The 20,595-nt window shown below is 38.1% G+C and overlaps 1 protein-coding gene across 1 annotated transcript in view; it reads left to right on the forward strand.

Moving 5' to 3' along the window:
* The first annotated feature begins 221 nt into the window (after positions 1-221).
* Positions 222-20,595, forward strand: part of LOC140240934 (dynamin-1-like) — a 58,464-nt gene continuing 38,090 nt past the window's right edge. The window contains exons 1-3 of the mRNA XM_072320705.1: positions 222-428; positions 7,301-7,374; positions 8,829-8,978. Coding sequence (XP_072176806.1) covers positions 265-428; positions 7,301-7,374; positions 8,829-8,978 — 388 coding nt within the window. The 5' untranslated portion in view covers positions 222-264. The remainder of the gene's footprint in view (positions 429-7,300; positions 7,375-8,828; positions 8,979-20,595) is intronic.

Here is a 20,595-nt window from a genome sequence, read left to right on the forward strand (position 1 = left end):
AATTTTCTATCATACACATTTACTTACTTGGAGTAAATTTAGAACTGTGCTCACTCAGGCCCACTGGTTGTATTTACACGTAGGTGGAAGAAACACACTTTACCGAGTGATGTTATTAACTCAAACGCGCATGCGCAGGGGGAGGCGGCCATATTTACATGGGCTCGTCTTTTATCGCCGAACCCCACACATTCAGATCGTACGACTAAATTGCACAGGAACTTATTGCAATTTTGATGAAGAGGGAGGATACAGCTAGACAAAATGTCTGGAAATAGGGGAATGGAAGATCTTATTCCGATTGTAAATCGGTTACAAGATGCATTCGCCGCTGTTGGAGTAGGTGGATTACTAGATCTGCCACAAATCGCCGTTGTTGGTGGACAAAGTGCTGGCAAAAGTAGTGTTCTCGAAAATTTTGTTGGACGGTGAGTATCGTTACTCTCAGTTTACCAAACACTAGCACTGCATTCGTTGATCGGACAATGTTTGAATGTGTGATTTCGAAGAGATTTCGGGACCCAATGACTTGAAAAATGTTTCGATATTGATATCAAGTATATTATGTAAATGAATGCGTAAGGTAGATGTGTATTTTACGATGTGAAATTAATTTCTGAACGGGTTAAGTCATGTTATGTTGCACAGTGATCCTTCCTCCATTTGATAACATGAAGGCTAACCGTGGCTGCGCTGCCGTGCGGTGTAGTAGACGTGTGTCGTACGGGGCGGTCTCGGGGTGCAAACAACGAAGCTACATATTGATCGGCGTGTGACATGCAGCATTCTTCTCCAGCGTATTACTTCCGGCTTCCGGGATTAGTCAACCCTTTTTAGCGTAGTTAATAACCCGGCGTAGCTGACTTGTATAAGAGTATTTGTAGGTCTTGAGGCAAAGGTTATGACATAGGAATTTGAAGCATACCTTCTCCATACTGGCTCACCAGGAAATAAGTGTTCTGTTCTCTGTAAAGAAGAACTTTCTTATTCTATTCTGATCTGTTGTTCCAGCAAGTACAGCAAGTGTAGCTCGTAGTAGGCCTATGATATGTACAGTGCAGCTTTTTACAAAAAATACAGCTATAATGGTTACGTTCACAGCCTACCAGGGTCTGCACAGTCTGTAGCCTGCATGTGTAACGCCTTTTTCTTTGCTTTGATAATAAAGATAATATGAACTATTATTATTAATAAAAGCTGTTGGTAAAAAAAAATTAGAAAAAAAAGATTATTCCCAAATGTGTAAAAATGTCAAAATCGATGGCAAATATTCAACTTTTTCGTGACTTTTAGTTACAGGTACCTGTGTACCAAGTACTAGAACCTAGCACATTATTATTGCACTAACTTACAGTTGCCCATGCATAATCAATCTACGCAGTGGCCTCAGATCAGAAAAAAATATTAGTAAGATAGTAAATACAATTGTACAATAGAATCTACAGTAGTAAGGACATCCAGCATAAAGTCTGAAGGAGAAAAGTACTTTCCTTTTCATACCTGGCCTTTACCGAATATAAAATGTAGACTTCCAATGGCCGATCATTTTGGTATTCTGCAGTCAGGAAAAGGCTTGCTGTGTGGACTTTCTGTTTCTTTTCTGTCGGTATACTCAGTAATAATTGTACTCAACCAATATCCAATGTTGTCTACAAATAGTATGATTGAGTTTATGTGCTAGGCAGGAGAGATGTTATACATTCTGAAGTCTCTGCTTGAAGACAGCTCTGGAGGTAGACGGATTGTTTCCTTATCAAGTACAATGTAGGTTCCAATCCAGTGCCGTCCTTTGGAAGAATGAGTACTTGTGTACGTCTTTCTTGGATTTCTTCCTACTTGTTATAGCAACAAATACGCACACACACACACACACACACACACACGCAAATCTTGTGTAAAAACGTTTAGTGAAGAATACACACAGAGTATGCAGATCATGATTGGCACTTACAATATACACTGTATTGTGAAAGAATAGACCTGTCTAAAATCAACTGATTTGTGGTAGTTTTCTTCTATTTTAAAATGAGGAAAATAACGTACCAGGCAGTTGTAGGATGAGAAAAATCTCTTGATCACGAGGTCAGAGTGGATGTAAATTTATAAAAACGGAGAGGACTAATGGCTAATGACTAATGAGTGCTAATGCTCTATTAATGCCCATTGAGATGTGAATGTGAAATAGGACCCTTGAAGTCAAACAGAATTGTTGGTCATTTAGTTCCTGATTGGCACCTCAATGGGACATGCAGAACAATATTAACACTGTGGAAAACTTTATCACAGTGCATGCATAAAAGAATGATGTATGCCTTGTAAATTGTTTTTGGACAATTTGATTACTAGTATGTTGTAAATTAAAAGGCAGGAATTCACAAAGATTATTTGAATTTAGTCCATGGTTTAGATGAATTTCTTCTGCATAAATTTGTGTGGCAGAGCGCATAAATGCTATTAAACAGACATATAAGAATGGTAGTTTGCTGCAAGTCATGGGTGAAAGTTATGCCTATTTTGCACTTTTTAGTCTATTGGCTATAAAATCAAATGTTGCATTTTATAAAAGCTACCTTTTTAGTTGTAATATCAATAACATTTCATGTGACTATGTTAAGATTGGCCATATCTGACAGTTTCAATGAATTAAAAAGGCAATTATGGAAGAATTAGTTAATTTCATCCCCAAAATTTGGATTTTTAACGATATTTTTGTACTCCAGCCGCCAATGAATAAAGGGATGTCTGACCATGAGAGTAGCTGTACTATTCAATAGGACTCGCAATTAGCCTGCAAACAGTGATGCATTGTAGAAGTTACCACGTTAGTGTTTGTGAGCAGTAAAAATATACAAGTTTGAACTTTTATTGCCTCATACACAAGTAGGGCAGGGGTATACTTCAAAGCGGAAATTTTTGTGGTGTTGAAATTTTTGCACATTTCGTGCAAGCAGAAACTAGCTCGAAAATAATTTTAAACATGCAAGTATTTTTGCTTGCTATGTATTCCAGTAGTTGATTTCTTGATTTTGTGGAATTAAAAACATGCAAAACTCATCTTACCTGGCCGAGCACAAAATATTACTCTCGTGAAACAAGGAGGATTCATGTACATTTTAATTTTGCATTTTTAATGAAAATGCATACAAGTTCTTGTCTACACTGTGCATTTTATGCCAGTGACAATTTACAACACTTTCAAGCTGCAAAAAAGGCCCTTGGCTTCAATTTGCGAAAATTTCTCACTTCATGGTACCGGTACTGTACCTGATGTAAGAATGGCAAAAACTTGACTTACCATGTAGCTTAGGTAAAATCATCATACAAAAGGAAAGTTTTTGTTTATTTCATTTTTCTGATCAGCAAGTACATTGTATGCATGGTTCGTGTTTTGTGTTTTTTTTTTATATACAGGATTATCGTCGCTGGGGTAACAAAACCTTGTATCTGCAATTTTGGTGAAAGTGACTTTTTTGGATTAATGGTCAGATAATCAGTTAAGTGATATCCTGTCCAAATCCTAGATGTCTTACCCCAAAAACAGAAGCCACCATGGCATGTCAAAGGAATGTCTATCCCATTGGATACAGTGCTTTGGCTGCCATGTTTTTTTGCTCTCCTGAACATTTGACATTTTGTACATACGAGGTCTTGTTGCCCCAGCAACGTTATGACTTTGTATGTGTGTAGGTGGAAGAGCAAATTCCAAAATTAAACAACTTTTCTTTTTTTATTCCTAAATGTTTAATGTAAGGTGCAACTGTAGGTTTCATGTACAGTAGCAAGGTCAGTGCAGCTTCTAGAAAGCTTGCCAACTGATATTTGGCAACACTTTTGCGGGGTTTTTACTAAACAGCATGCAATAATGCATATCTTCGTAGCAGCAGAGTGAGGTTTGCATGAGAAGCAGATGGGGGGGGGGGGGGGGGGGAATCAGCCATTCAGAACCAAAGCCACTCAGTTTCCCAAAGTAGTAAGTTTTTCACCAAGCAAAACCATGCCATTGATTTTTAGGTCACTAGGTTACTGTTTTGTCATCTGACATGCCACTTGAAGTTTCATCCTCATGTACACAAGTACTGTAGAGTGCACAATTTTGTAATATTGTTCAGTAATTGAGCTTCAGAGCATGCTGCACAACAATCGCCCATGCGATTTGCCATTGCCATGACGATTACAAAGTTGTGTCAAAGCTTTTCCTCCAAACTCACTGCAGTCACCCTAATTGAATCATTTTGCTGTGCGTGCAACAAGATAGTAATGTTAATATTGGATGCCCAGCAATCAAATTAAAGGGGATGGCTAGTAACTGATCAGTGGGAATCAGTGGGAACGCTGGGGGATGATTGTTCCAATTCTTGTGGGATTCATTTGAGAGTACATTACATATCTATTGTTGTGTGAAAATTATTTGCTTCAGAATGGTCTCATATATTCAAGTAATGTGCAGTTTAATGTTTCCAGGTTAGCATGCCTGTACAGTGACGGGGCATTAAACTGCACATTACTTGAATATGGGACCATTCTGAAGCAAATAATTTTCACACAACAATAGATATGTACTCTTAAATGAATCCCACAAGAATTGGAACAATCATCCTCCAGCATTCCCACTGATTCCCACTGATCAGTTACTATCCATCCCCTTTAATTATGATACAAGGCCCTGCAAACAAGTTAGAAATTAAACACGACAATATGGGACATACATGTACAGCTGTATGTCTCCAAATACTCTATTCTGATTGGCTGATACATCATGTTTGATTTTACTTCTTCCATTTTCTTAATATTGTTGTCCAAAATGACATCATGAAATGTCTGTACATACGTTATAGTCTCCTTAAAGATAATATAAAGTTTTGGTATTACCTCAAAAGTTTCCCTGAATTTCCTTGTCTTAGTTTGTGTTTCAGGTTAAAGTACCTTTCATATAACTAACACTGTGAGACTTACTCGCCCAAAAGTGCTCTCATGTCTTAGTAATCATTCAATAATGGTTTCGTACCAGAGCCGCCGCCGTCGTGAGGTAGTACACGTATTGTGCGAGATAACTGCGACCAGCAGCGTGCAGCCCCATACGCATACTGTGTAGCTAACTGCGACCAGCAGCCCCATACGCATAGCTAAATGGGGCTTCGCATTGTAGCCTACAGGATCATGACAGATTTAGTATCGCGGGTAAATATCAACTTAAAATCCAAAAATTTCTTCAATTTGAAGACTTACCAGTTAAGTTGAAGTATTGAAAACAGGCATTGGGCAACGTTTGGTTTTGCCAATAGTCCCTCTCTGTTCGAATTGATGACTGAATGTGACTCGGTCGAGAGGACCTTGGGAGAGCTACACACTGAATTGACGGCCAGCGCATGCGCACACAAACTTCTTATCCGTTCATGGATTTGAAATTTGTTCGCATGTGATGTGTGCGTATGCGCTGGTTGTAGTAATCAGTGTATGTAGCTCTCCCAAGGTCCTCTCGACAGAGTCACTTTCAGTCATCAATTCGAACAGAAAGGGACTATTGGCAGAACCAAACGTTGCCCGAAGCCTGTTCTCAAGACTTCAACTTAATTGGTAAGTCTTCAAATTGAAGAATTTTGTGGATTTTAAGTTGATATTTACCGCGATACTAAATCTATCATGATCCTGAATGCTACAATGCGAAGCCCCATTACGCTATGCGTATGGGGCTGCTGGTCGCAGTTAATTGCATGATTACTAAGAAATGAGAGCACTTTGGGGCGAGTAAGTCTCACAGTGTTAGTTATATGATAGATACTTTAACCTGAAACACGGAAATTCAGGGAAACTTTTGAGGTACCAAAACTTTTTATTATCTTTAATCCAGCAATGCCGGTACCAAAATTTTAGAAATTGATAACTTTTAAATTGATTGCCTGATTTTCCTCAGATGCTCTATGTGTTCTAATGATATTACTGCTTTTACAAATTTACTCAGTTCACATTGATCTGTGGGCTTTGGTTTCCTTCAAATTCATGCTCAGTGTAGGGTGTTAATTGTAACTGTAACTTCAGTGCACGTTGAGTATGCAATATAAGCAAATCAGGTCAATGTCCATTGATTATTATTGCACTTTGCGTATCAAGCATGAGTCATTTGACCACAGTCACAGGGATACATGAACATGTAATCCCTCAAAATAGCATTGGCTAGAAGAGCTGTTAACAAGCAGTAAATTTACAGTCATTCAACAAGCACTGTTGACATTATTTTCATGACAAAATGACAGAAAAGATAGGATATATAGGATCTGAATGTGCTCACAATTTGTAAAATCAATTTTACTGTTTGTACAATTAAACACTAGAAAAATCTATCTACCCAAGAAGACACAGTCACACAGTAATGGAGACTTTGAAAACCTTGTTAAACATGATTCCATGAACATCTATACGTACGTTGAAAAACCTACGAGAAAAAAAAAAAAAACAGTCAGTTGTGTGATTTTGTATTATATTTGAGGAAATCCTGCTTTCTTTTCATGCAAGATAAAATGCATGTACAGCTGTATGTACTTTGTGCAATAGGATTTCTATAGTTGTGGATACAAGTGTACTTGTATTTATTACAGATGAATTCATTTTTTCCTGAACGAAGCATTTTCAGTAACTTCTGACTCTCCCCTGAACCTCTTTAAATGCAGTAAGTTTCTGTCATTTCTCTGTCTTACAGACTAAGCAAATTCAAGTCTGCCTCAAACATCCTAGAAAAAAAAAAGTTGTGGTATTTCGGGGCATTTTTTTTTTTTCATTCATGAATACATGTACATACTGTAACTGAGAAACCATGCAGTGAGCTATGCTCTGTAAAATCATGCAGTCTATACGTGGCGATGGGATTCCATGTGAGGTATTGCAACACAACCTGTTGTCAACATTAAATACAACATGTAGGTCGCATATTTTGTATCTGATTTCACCTATGCATTGTAATTTGAGATATCCATTCCCTTTATTTGACAGACCCTAGAAAAGAAGAATGGAACAAAAACACATTGTCTACATTATATTGCCACACTGAATTATTCTTTTGTGTACCAAAGCAAAGATACGACATAACCCTCTCCAAATTTAAAAGAAAAATAAACAAGGAGAAAGGAGGGGAAAAAAGAACTTGTGTAGTATAGTAAAAGATCTCTGGTACCAGGTCTGTCAATAGGATAGTGTTGATTTTGAGTTTGGAATGTCACTTTTGCCATGCTGGCACAGATAGGGCCTTAAATACATTGTACATGGTTAGCTCAGCTAGCTTTCACTTCCTCTTGTCTCGTTGTTGCAGGGATTTCCTTCCTCGTGGGTCAGGAATCGTCACAAGGAGACCTCTGGTTCTTCAGCTTAATAATGCCAAAGCAGGTAAAATGAATGTCTTCATGCTTATATATCATTTCAGTGAGCAAATTTATTGTTTCTTCTTCTTCTTCTTTTTTTTTTTGCCCCTTCCCTCTTTGACAGACTGACATGTCTTTGCCATTTTCATTGGTCTTATTTTGGGGTTTGTCTTGCTATTACATGACAGAAGAGTCAGTCAGAGAGTCAAATGTTGAAAAGATATGCCTGAGAGAACGTGTCGGAGTCAAATTTCAAGGGTGTTCCTGTGACAGTTGGCATGTTTGTATTTCAGTTCCCCTCGTGTGTATTTTTTTTTGTCTTTGCAGCCTTTAGTTTGACAGTACCTGGCATTTGAAGGCATGATGTATTAAATGCTATTCAACTACCTGAAATGTTCTGCTATGCAAACGACCAAATTTTTGACACAATGATAATGCAACTAAAATGTTATAAAGTAAGACTGAATATTCTCTGTGGTCCTGTCCTATGTATCATGTTTGAAAATGTTTCAATTTAATGTATAAATTCTCGTTCAGTCAGGTAATATTGTTCCGGGGGGGGGGGGGGGGGGGTAATTGTCCTGGGATTAGATGTCCTGAGGTGTACAATGTAATTGTCTAGAGGGTTACTTGTCCTATTTAAAGGGGTAGTTGACTGGAGGGTAGTTGTTCAGATGAAGCTGTTGTGCTTGTGTGAGCAAAGGTGTGCACCATGGTTTACGATCTAAGTTGTGTGTACTATGCAAAGTTGTGCAAATGTCAGCACCAAACTCAGAAATAGTTGCAAGTGTGACAAAGCCAGAGGATGCACAGGACTCTGGCAGTACAAACTATTTCAAGACATTACAGGTGTTTGAACTCTTGTGGTGTTAAAACTGAGTCTGACAGGTGTACATGATTGTTATGCATGTCAACCGTAGGACTATTTATAGATAATTGATTGCACATGTATGTACTTTCATGCTCAATTACACTCTACAAGCTCAGAACTACTGTTTTATTAGTAATTCAGCTCATTAAATCGCTTTCTATGAGGTTGATTGTTATGATAATCAGAATTATGTGAATCAGAATCGGCAGAAGAGCATTTGAGAAAATAGTGATAGAAGTACTATTATTAATGCGCTAATTATTACGTTGTAGGGTAACTTTACGTTGTTGTTTTTTTTCTATTTTCCTCTATGACTATACATTTTAGCAATGGTAAATATGATATACAATCCATGTAGATGGTAAATGCCATAAAAAGTAACAAGAAGCAAAGACACATGAACATGTACAGCTGTATGTCTTCTCAGTTTTTGTTACAAAATTACATGTTTACAAGGATTTTCAAAAGTACATCACTATTGCTAGGTTACCACTGCCTACGTTTGTAGCAGCGACATTTGGCGAAACTAAGTCAAGCAGGCATCCGTGATGGACTTTTTCGTCACCTGACACGCTTTTGAAAGCCTTTTTCATTATTCACTCTTCCAGAATATGGAGAGTTCTTGCATTGCAAGGGAAAGAAGTTCACAGACTTTGAAGAAATTCGGAGAGAGATTGAAGCGGAGACGGACCGGTTGACTGGAAGCAACAAGGGCATCTCATCTGTACCAATCAACCTGCGAGTGTACTCCCCAAATGGTAAGTTGATTCTAGATTTCAAGGCCTTGCATGACTACTGAATACTCTGAATATTTCAGGGGTTTTTATTTTTGCGAATATCGCAAGTCGGGTGCTATTCGTGAATTCAAAGACACGCAAGAATATTGACTCTGATCCCGACATGAATGTGAAGTGCACGCATACATTTCTCCATTCAGTACTGTGTTCTGTGATCGCAAATATAACCACTCAAGAAATCGTTGGGAAGTCTCGATTCATGAAAAGTGAGACTCACTGAATACAATATACACTTTGTAGCGTATACAGTATTAACTTTTCTCATCCCTCCAGTATCTTTTACATTGCTCTCAAATTTAAACCTTCTTTGCTTCTATCATACAGTACCCTGGTATTGGGAATTGCTTAATTCCTTCCCAAGTGTTGCTGTAAAGTCCTGTTCACATGCACCCGAAAAATAAAAATAACTGTTTTTGGAAAGTGATTTTTGTAATACGATGGGAAAACTGTTGATTCTTGTGTGTGAATAAAAAAGAAGAAGAAGATAATTCTCGTTGCGATAAATGTTTATGAGTGGTGAATCTGTCATCATGACTGAAAGTCTGTGTATACAATGTGTATCTAGGGGGCTCATGGAGGTTAATTATTATGTAGGACTTTTTTTTTAGGGGGGGGGGGGTACAAAGTAGGGGTGGTAAATGCATGTTTTGACCTTTTCTAGGAAATATTTACTTCAGAGATTTACCTAGTCTAGCGTGCGACGTATTTTTAGCCTAGATCAGTCCTTGATTGGCAGTCTATAGAGGGCGCGACGATGTAGAAGTCAAGTTGACTAAAAATACGTCTAGTAAGAAACCTCCGAATAGAGGCGTGGAACCGGGCGTGGCATGACAGTTGCCAGTCTTCAATATCGAAGTTTTATTGGCTGAGCACCAATGTCAATCAAAACATATTGCAGAACCCAAAGGAATTCTAGTCTACTCTCCTAGGTATAACACATATTGTCATGCAGTGAAGACAAAATTTCCCTGTCTCTTTCACACTATCAAAGAATTTGCCATTCTCTCCCATTCACTTTGAGGTGTATAACATTTTGTCTTACTTCAAATAAGAGAATGAAAGCAGTCAATGCGACTACATGCATTTGAAAATTCATGAGGTAGTTCTGCACAAGGAAACTACACCAGAATTACTGCCGAATGCAAACCTCTCACTCTTGTTGTAAAGTCTTCGAGATATTCTCTCTCATTGTCGGTTTTGAAAGTGTGATTTATGAATTTGTACCATTAGCATTTTTTTTTCATTTTAGAATACTTTATATTTTATATCAATTCTATTAAGATATTTGCTATTTGCTAAACATCAATTAAATCTGCCGTCAAGATAACTCATCACTATTGGCAAGCACCATCTACATTAAACAGGCATTTCGTGGGTGATCACACTGTCATAGGAAAATCCGTCCGTGGTACATTTCCTGTGAAAGGGGAAAGAGAGGATCTGCGACACAAAAGGATTCCTGCAAAGCCAAAGTGCCAGGGGGATATGGTGCATTCTTTGTAATCATGAAATTACCAGACGCCATTCTCACAGAATACTGAATTATATACGTGTATAAGTACTGATTAACATTTCAACTCAAATGTAGATAAGGACATCTCTCCTGGCAATTCGAAATGCATGCCTAGATGTAGAAAATGTGAAGCTGAAAAAATGAAATAACATTAACGAGCTAACCTACGTGGATGGTGTACACACACACACACACACACATACACACACAGTGAGCGAAAACACGATATGTTACGAAACTAGAGCACAACACACAAAATCTATGACCACGTCAAAAGCGCCAGAAAAGACCCATGTGGCTCAAATGAAGTGTCTGGTACCATTTTCACGAGAAACATCTCGTTTAGAGGAATGCCATGAATTGTTGATTACGTATTATATACAAATTAGTTTAGATCTGTCAGGGATAAACACTGTCTGCCTTTTTATGCCAAGATTCCAGAATTGTGAATTGTGAATTTTGAATTAAGAATTGTGTTCCTACAGTTCCTTGATGTCTGAAGTTGTTCGAAGGATCGTTGATCCGAAGACGAAATAGAGTTCGTAATTGATGAAGATGAAGTAAACTAAGCTGTCTTTAGTGACAAAATATGGCGATATGACAAAGAAGAAGGATAGTACGCAGTGAAAATTGAACAAAAACATTCACAAATACCCTCACACATGCACGCACACACACATACACACACGCACAAGTATTTGAAAACATACAAACACTACCGATACACACATTCACTGGCGAACCGGAATACAATCGTAGTTTGTAAATTGTATTATAAATTAAAAGATTAGGTGTTTTTATCCTCTCCTCTGTATACCCATCATCAGGATGAGCCATATGTGACGTAGAAACAATTATTGCATTAAGGGGCCACTTAAAACAAAACAAAACAACACAAAACACACACACACACACACATAGAAATGCCGCTATGACGACTGGTATGTTACCGCCATAATGCATGGTTCACCTTGTAGGCTTATAGTACAATGTCTTGACGTGTGATGACAGTTTCACATAATACCTATCAGAAAGATATTAGAATGACAGGTTTGTCACAAATGTGCTGAATGCTCACTTTCGTTGGAGTAGGTTTAATTGGATGAATGATTATATTGTCTAAAAGTGCGTGTATTTGAAGATTCGAGGATTTTTACTTAACTTTTGACCCTTTCATAAGTTAAGGGAAGAAGTGAAAGTTAGCACTTTCACTAGACCTTGAACGTTTTGACCTTTGACCTCATCATGGCAAGGTACTTCCAAAAGAATCTCATTGGGTTATACTTGCATACATTAAGTTTGAAGAAAAATCCTGCAAGCATGGCATCTAGATAAGAAGAAAATAGTGACATTTGGAGTATTTGACCTTGACATTATTGACCCCCGAACCCGACATTCCCTACACAATCACTGCCAGTCAGTGCATGCGATTATGTACTAAGTTCCATGAAGACATCTTGAACCATTTGTGTGGTATGGAGAAAAAGTGAAATTTTAGCATTTTCACTTGAACTTTGACCTTTTACCTCACGACTACAAAACTCTGGAGAATCTTCATTTGGTAGTTCATGTATACACAAAGTTTCAAGAAATACCTTCAGGCATTGCGTAGATATAGGGGAAATAGTGAAATTTTGTGCATTTGACCTTTTTGACCTTTTGACCTTTTTGACCTTTTGACCTTGAGCATGTGTGCCCAAAAGTTGACAGTTGATATGCATAACGTCACCAACTCATACATATACATGACTGCCAAGTTTCATTAAAGGCATTATTTACCATTTGCACTTGAAACAATAACCCAGCATTAGTGCTTAAAATAGTTCTAGAATGTGAGTTAAGGATAGAAACAACCACAGTAAAAATTTGAATCAGTAGATCGAAGTTAAGTATTGTTAAATATACAAAACGTGAACAGTAGTTATAATGAAAATGTTTCCGGACTTTAGGAGAAATTTTACGAAGAAAAATGTTTCCCAGGATATGGCGAAATAAGGAAGTATTGTCATAGCTCCAAAGATGTACGGTTTTGAATAGGTAATAACAAGAAATAATCTCCATTCGATTATCAACGCTCAGAATTGACATTTCTCATTGGGTAGCAGAAGGACAGCTTTAGACTTTTGAGAACAGGCCGGCAAGGATGACGAAAGAAGTTTCGCCCTTTATATTGATACACCAACATTTATATCAGATTTCCACTCTTCCTAATGAGCGATGGTAACAAATAACTTCGAATTAACATGAAATTTATGTTACGGATCTGACGTCACCGTTTTTACCTTTTCGTGTCTCATGTATTTAATTCCTCTTACCCATAACACATGTCTCTTGGTGGAAACTTCGTGATATCGCACATCGAGAACGTGCAATAATTAACTGATATGCAAGTTATATTACTAGAGCATTATTCTAGACCAAATCAATGTCGCAAAAGTACACTTTTGGGATCTTACCCTGTTTGAACTCAAACCCTTCACACAAGGCTGACAAAATCTGTTTCATCCAGAATATTGCTAAAATAAAGGGTCTATAGACCCTTTCGATATGCCGAAAATGAAATAAGGTCATAATTCCTAAAGTTTATTTGTTAATCTAAAATGATATATGAGTTGATATTCCGGAAGTGTGGTGGCCTGAAAAAGAAACTGCGTTCGTTTTTTTGAAGGTTCGTTAATACGAAAATGAAACAAGGACCGGTTTTCCATTGATTCATTAATTTAAAATGTAATAAAGGTTTGTTAATCTCAGCGTGAATTAAGCTTCGTCAATCCAACAATGAAGGTTCGTTAATCCGAACACTATATCAATTTGTGAAGAAACTGGTACTGTCGAGAAGAGGGATGGTCATCTTTTCTGTAGATTAGTTATATGAGGGTGGAAAGGGGGTGATAATGATCAAGGGTGTACACAGTAGTCTTTCAGAGGGTATCATCAGTACACGCATGCATGACCTTTTTTTTGGGGGGGGGGCCTTAGGTGGCCTCTTGTAATATTTGTTTCTATTTATACGTCATGCATGGCTCATCATAATGATGCCATAGATGACTATGGGAGCATACGGCGGAGAGGGGAAAATTGTTCATGTTTACATGAAAAATGCAATTTGCAAATTGTACGATTGTATTCCATTTCGCCAGTGAGTGTATCGTGGAGTTTTTGTATTTTCCACATATCTCTCTCTCTCTCTCTCTCTCTCTCACTCTCTGTGTTCTCGTTCAATTTTCATTGCGTAACAGGCCTATCATACCTTTTGTTATGTTCAAAATAATTCAAATTTTATTTCATTTTTCGAAAAGAACATAAACATTTCGGGGTTTTTTTTGTAACAGAGAATAAGGTTGCATAATCAAAACAACTTTAAGTAAATTGAGAAAATATAATTGTGGAACCTTGGAGTAACAATAATAAAATATTACAGTCTTTTGTCTCTAAAACAAGTTCACTTCATTTTCGGAATTTGAACTTTATTTCGGTTTTTAATTAACGATCCTTCGAATACCTTCGACAAAGATAATAAAAGAACACGGTATCAATAAAATCATGTCGAGAATGATGGGAAAAGTTTATTTCTGACAGATTTAAACAAATAAGTATCACTACGTAATCAGCAATAGCTTTCCTCTAAATGAGATATTTCTGGTGAAAAAGGTGCCAAACGCTTCAATTGAGCCACACGGATCTTGACGGGTGCAGTTATAGATTTTTGCGTGTTGCGCCCCACTTTCCCAACATGTCTCTTTTTTGTGCATTACCCACAAACTTGTTGGTGTTACTCAATTTAGCTTCACGTTTTTCTGCATAAGCATGCATTCCGAATGGACAAAAAGAGATGCCCTCATCTCCATAATCATTTGTGTACAGAATGTCAATCAGCATCGACTTCCCTTCACTAGCACCTGTACCGCCATCTGTAAGACTGGCGTCTCGTAATTACGGATTGCAAAGAATGCACTATGTTTCCCTAGGCCTTTGGCTTTGCAGGAATCCTTTTGTGTCGCTCCTTTCACAGGAAATGTACCACGGACGGGTTTTCTTATGACAGTGTGATCACCCACGAAATGTCTGTTTAATGCAGATGGCGCTTGTCAATAGAGATTGTTTTCTTGACGGCAGATTTAATTGATGTTTAGCAAATATCTTAGTAAATTTAATATGAAAATATAAAGTATTTCAAGATAAAAAAAACATACCAATTGGAAAAATGCATAAATCACACTTTCAAAACCGACAATGACAGTGAATATCTCGAAGACTTTACAACAAAAGTGAGAGGTTTGCATTCGGCAGTAATTTTCGTGTAGTGTCCATGTGCAGAACCCTCATGAATTTTCAAATGCATGTAGTGGCATTGACTGCTATCATTCTCTTAGTTGAAGTAAGAGAAGATGTTATGCACCTCAAAATGAATGGGAAAGAATGACAAAATACTTTAAAAATGTGGAAGAGACAGGGAAATTCTATTTTCCCTGAAAGAAAATATGTATTTTACCTAAGAGAGTAGACTAGAATTCCTTTGGGTTCTAAAACGTGCTTTGATTGACATTGGTGCTCAACCAATGAAACTTCGATATTGAAGACTGGCAACTGTCATGCCACGCCCGGTTCCACGCCTCTATTCGGAGGTTTCTTACTAGACGTATTTTTAGTCAACTTGACTTCCACATCGTCGCGCCCTCTATAGACTGCCAATCAAGGACTGATTCAGACTAAAAGTACGTCGCACGCTAGACTAAGATTTACCAAGCTGATCAAACAAGTATCATTGTGCTTGTTGCTTTTTTAGTTTGGGATGTCCATGAATGTACGATGCATGCATGAGTAATATTCAGGAAAAGTGCCAAAGTGGTGTTTCTTTCAGTTTCACTGTTATTCATTGAGTATTCTCTAGCATGCCACCGCATCTTTTCATGCAAAAAGTATTAGCAGGCAGGCGTTAGGAAGGCAAGTAGATTCAAACTTTCACACAACAAATGATTGTAATTTGAGCTGTGACTAGTCTGGTTTTTGTTTTGTTTTTATTCAATAGCACATTGTGTAGAGTGCTTGATAAACTCCCCTACAAGACCACATACACACTAGAAGCACTGCCTCCGACCTTTGCTCACATATATTCAAGCAATACACACACACACAAACACACACACACACACACACACACACACACACACACACACACACACATACACAAGGCCAAAAAAAAAAATTGTTGCATTGGCGTAACATGAGATTTTCAAATGGGGTCGGTCGGGCGGATTTTTTTTTTTTTTGCTACCAGCATTTTACGTGTAAAACTCGTGCTCAGCTCAGTTAACAGTTACAACTGCTGCACCGAATGTGCTGTGTTCATCTATTCTACAAATCATTTATGAGGCCGATATTACTGGAATTATACCCCTTCACAGAATTTAAAGATGTTGAAATCCCTATCCTGAATGTTTTCACTTCATATTTTACTATTTTGACTTAGATAAGATAGATGCAAATTGACCCATATGTACGATCTTTTCATCGCACACGGCGATCTCTATTACAGTCCCACATATACAGATTCGTGTAAGTTCTCCACACAAGAAACCTACGGCAAAACTGTGCACAATACATCGCAGTCTGAATGCTACGTATACACTGAATAAATCTTGTTAGAGTACGTGTCCGTGTTGGAAACAGATGACGTACTGATCAAGGAAGGCTTATGCGAGGCGCTAGATCTCTCCCTCGTACATCCGATATCCCCAGAGCCGTTTCCACTTCCGGGTTTGTGCGATCGCGATCGCAATCAACAAGATATTTGATATCGATAGCAAAAAAAAAAATGATAAAAAAACATGGGGTCGGCGGAATTTTTAGGGTCGGGCGGGTTACGCCAATGCAACAATTTTTTTTTTTTTTGGCCCAATTACCACCAGGCAGGGTGGGGACCTCAAGTGGCTGAATGAACACTACATACTAGTAAGCCATGCAGAGATACGAAATGATGGTAGTGCATTTATGACAAACAGTAAGTGATATGACTGTGGCCTTTAACTTTAAGTAGTGCTGGCAATTTGACTCATTTGTTTGCCCATATCTCTTTCTGTTGTAGATCTTGAGTTTATCTATTTTCTGCTTGTATTTACCCGTTGCATTTGTATGTATTATTTTCAAAAAGTATGCCGTGTTATACTTGAGGGTAGAAGTGTTTAGGCTGTCTGATGGCTGCGAATGCCCTGATTGGTATGTACTTTACAGTCCAAACAGTACAGGCACTCCATGTAAGATACTGAAATTACCAAAGAATGCCTTATTGTATATACCTTGGAAACGGGAGGCATACATGTTTTACCATGATTGAGACACTTGTAATTCACAAAGTACGGTATGTAGCAACCTACACTTCATCTGTGATCATAAATGTAGAGGCAGAAGTTAATCCTGTCTGAGTCATTCCAAAATAATGTGCTAGTCTGTCGAAATAGATGACGAGAAAATATAGAGGTTCCTATCAAGCAGAGCTACAAATTGGAATGTGCAGCATTTTGGTCACTAGAAAATGTTTGGTCCCCCCATGCTGGGCAACTTAACCGCCACATTGCAAAATATAGTTGTAAAAAAGATAAAGATGCAGGAAAGCGTACAGGTAATTTAAGAAGTTGTAAAATGAAAAAAAAAAAAACCCAAAATGACAGGACTCAGTGTTGATGTCATACTGGGGAGTTGTTCTTGGTACTTGGATCTGACCATGGGTTCTCAATCTTGAGGTCCCAGACTCGAGGCTGTTTGCAGCAGTTAGAGTCCCCTTGTAGTGCCCTTTCTCATCGCCCAGTTTTTCTGCTTGCCAGCATTTCTTTGCTTCCGTAGAGGCCCTGTGAACTACACTTGTAAGTCAAAACTTGATGTATAAACATGTACTGTAAACAGGTTCGATGTAGATCTCTTCATACATGTACTGTGTAGGAGGGTAAATTGTGGAAAGGCGAGAAAATAAGACATTCTATTTTTCTTTGTTCATTGATCTGAGGCTTTCCATTCATTGCGCCTTTTGGGATGTCCCCTTTTGATAGATCAAAGCTAATCACTAGTTTCAAACTCACAAAGATAAGAGATGCTCCTTTCATTTTGACTCGAAAGTTCTCCATCTCCTCAGCCTCCCAAACCGTACTTTTCTAATTGTAAACCTATTTACCCTGGTTTCAATGGCCTGTGTGAACAGTGCTGTATTACCCATGATGGTATAAAGTGAACTCGAGGGAAAGTAGTGTAATAAGCCTGTCTTGACCACTTCTCACTCACAATCAATCACGATCTTCCAACCACCCCCTTCATGAGAGGAGAGAAAAGTTTTATCCCAGAGAGAATGCCCCCTCATCCTTCAAATCCTGTCAAATGAACAGTCTCCAAGTTGTACTCGCATGTTAAACTCTGAATGCATTAGCTACATACAAGATCTCCTCTTGTGATGCTTGCTCCTTTAACCCATTGAGGACGGGCTGATTTTGCTGTAATACACATTTCCCATAGACACTTGTCCGAATATAGTCGGGACTTGTCTTCAACGGGTTAATATGCCTGCAGAAGGTATAGAGGACACTCTTGAACCCCAGACATCTTGTTCATCATTATACTTATTAATCGTTGCTGCACTGTTGTGTAAAAGTAATGATCTCTGAATTAGAGAGAAGTTTGATTGTTCTCACCACTCTCCCCTTCCTTCCTCCTTTGTGAGAATGTGATGCCGGCCAAAGAAATTGAAAAGTGCACAAAATCCAGTGTATGTTGCAGTATCTGCAGACTGAATACAGAATATATGTACGGTACATATAAGGTTCTCACGATTGCATTGTATGTAGGCCATTACTTTCGTAACAAATTTAATTTTGGTGAAGAAAAAAAAGAAACAAATAAAGAAAAACACCAAACACTTTAGCTGGGGATGAACAACTCATTAGAAATCACTCTGAGATAGACTTGTAGTACAATGTTTGCTTCTTATTCATTCTATGACATTTAAGCGATGAGCACGCATGACCAGTGGGACCCATTTTGATCTGCATGTAGTTTGGAGCAGCAAGGGGAAGTGCTAAATAGTGTATTTGTTCAAAGGGATGGAAAATGCTATTGTTGAATCCTTCATACCCAATCCAGTCAGAGGTTATACAGTATGTGAAATGCTATACTTCCAGCTCTGATGCCCTGAATTGATATAATATAGATCAAATTCCACAAACCTTGGCCTTTACAGTGCAGGAAATAGTAAGTAACCTATAGGAAAGTAACATAATTTCGTTTGCTCTAAAAAAAAAAAAAAAAAAAATCCCTTTTCTGAACAGAAGATACAAGTTACAAGTGTGAATTTCCTGCGCAGTATGTCATTCAAACTGAAACACATTTCAGGTGATTTGTGAGGAATGCCCTCTTAAATAATAACTGACTGTACCCTCACCCCCTACAATGTAAATGGTTGTTCCTTGTAGAGTTTGTATGTGGTGGCAAACATGGTTCTGAAGTGCAGTGAGTTAATTCCTGCTGCCGTCTATGTACTCATATATAGATATGCTGTGTGTTTAAGAGCTCAAGCCACGGAGGCTGTGAGGGTTGTTTGGAGACACTGGAACATGTACATCAACATCATCATCATCATTCACATCAAAGAGCATACAATTCTAGAGGAATTCAAAGTTCATTTGAAGAAAATGGGTTTTGAAATGATGGAGATATCCACACACACACACAAAAAAAAAAAAAAAACAATTCTAATTAACGGTGGGTCCTACTCTTTATTAGGATTGCTCTGTTTTGGATATCTCAGCCATTTGAAAACCAGTTTTTATTAAAGAAACTTTGAATTCCTCTTGGAATTATGTGCTCTGTTCCTCATTATCTTTAAAAAAAAAATAAAAATCATCAAAAAAAATTGGAAACCTGAAGCCTCATCTCAACCGCAACTGTACCATCCCTTTAATTATCCTTAGAGAAATTTGTATGTAGTACAGAGGATATTGCAGAAAATTATGTTTGCCACCAGCTGTCCAAGGCACTTGCATTCTCTCAGCACTGCCCCAGCTCCCCAGATAAAACTGATGATACGTTGGCTTGTATGCTTGTCTCATTACTTCTGCAGCACCTGCCATCCTAACAGCGTGTAAATATTTCATGCTGCATTTCTTGAAAAGAAATCGCCCCCGCTGCATTCCACACGTGCACATCTCAGTTTCATGTAATTGTGTGGATGGGCTTGTATACACTGCATAGCCTCTTTTTCTCTAAAAATTGTGACATCTCTGTGGAAGGACATGTAAAGAGAAGAATATGAATGTACTTCGTATTTGTTAGCTTTCCAAAGCTGATATTTTTAGTGTTATTTTAAGCACAACACAGTAATGTATTTTAGGATGAATGTTTTCAAATATTAATAGTTATTCCATGAGTGACTTGCATTGTTCTTTCCCCGCCAGATGCTTCCACTGTTTTTAGTCCTCCAATTAGTGCTATGATTGATTACTTGTGGTGATGTAGACAGGGCCGTCGCCGCCTCCTGCCTAATGCTGTGGCTGGCTGAAAGTGCATTATTATCCCAACCCTTAAGTAAAGGTTAAAGTCTTCCCAGACTTTGATTCTTTTTATAGTAACAGAATGATGTCATTCAAGGTTACAAAAACCACTGACTTGTAATCTACCATATTTGGTTAATGGTGTATATCAAATGGACTTATTCAAAATCATGTGAAACTGATCAGTGCAGAGTTCTGTCAGTAGTTCTGAGCTCTATCTAATATCTGTAATTCAGGAGTACAGCTGTATGTGGGGGCGTTGCCCTCAAACTCTGCGTAAGGGTTTGCCTCAAAACCTCTTCTAGGAAGGGAAGCCACTTGCAGTGCAAGATCCACACAAGGCAGGCATCTTTGTAGACTACATACCTTGCAGTTTGCTTACACTCTTATCGTTGTAAGCGCTTTCTGATTGCCATACTGAAACTTTGGGTAACTCAGGGTTGGAAAGCACCCAGCAGCACATGCAAGCCTGACAGATACATGCCTTGTACATTTACCATATTACAGATGATCAATTTTTCTAAGCAGCACGTAA

Source organism: Diadema setosum, chromosome 17, assembly GCF_964275005.1.
Source record: "Diadema setosum chromosome 17, eeDiaSeto1, whole genome shotgun sequence".
NCBI classification, from domain to species: Eukaryota; Metazoa; Echinodermata; class Echinoidea; order Diadematoida; family Diadematidae; genus Diadema; species Diadema setosum.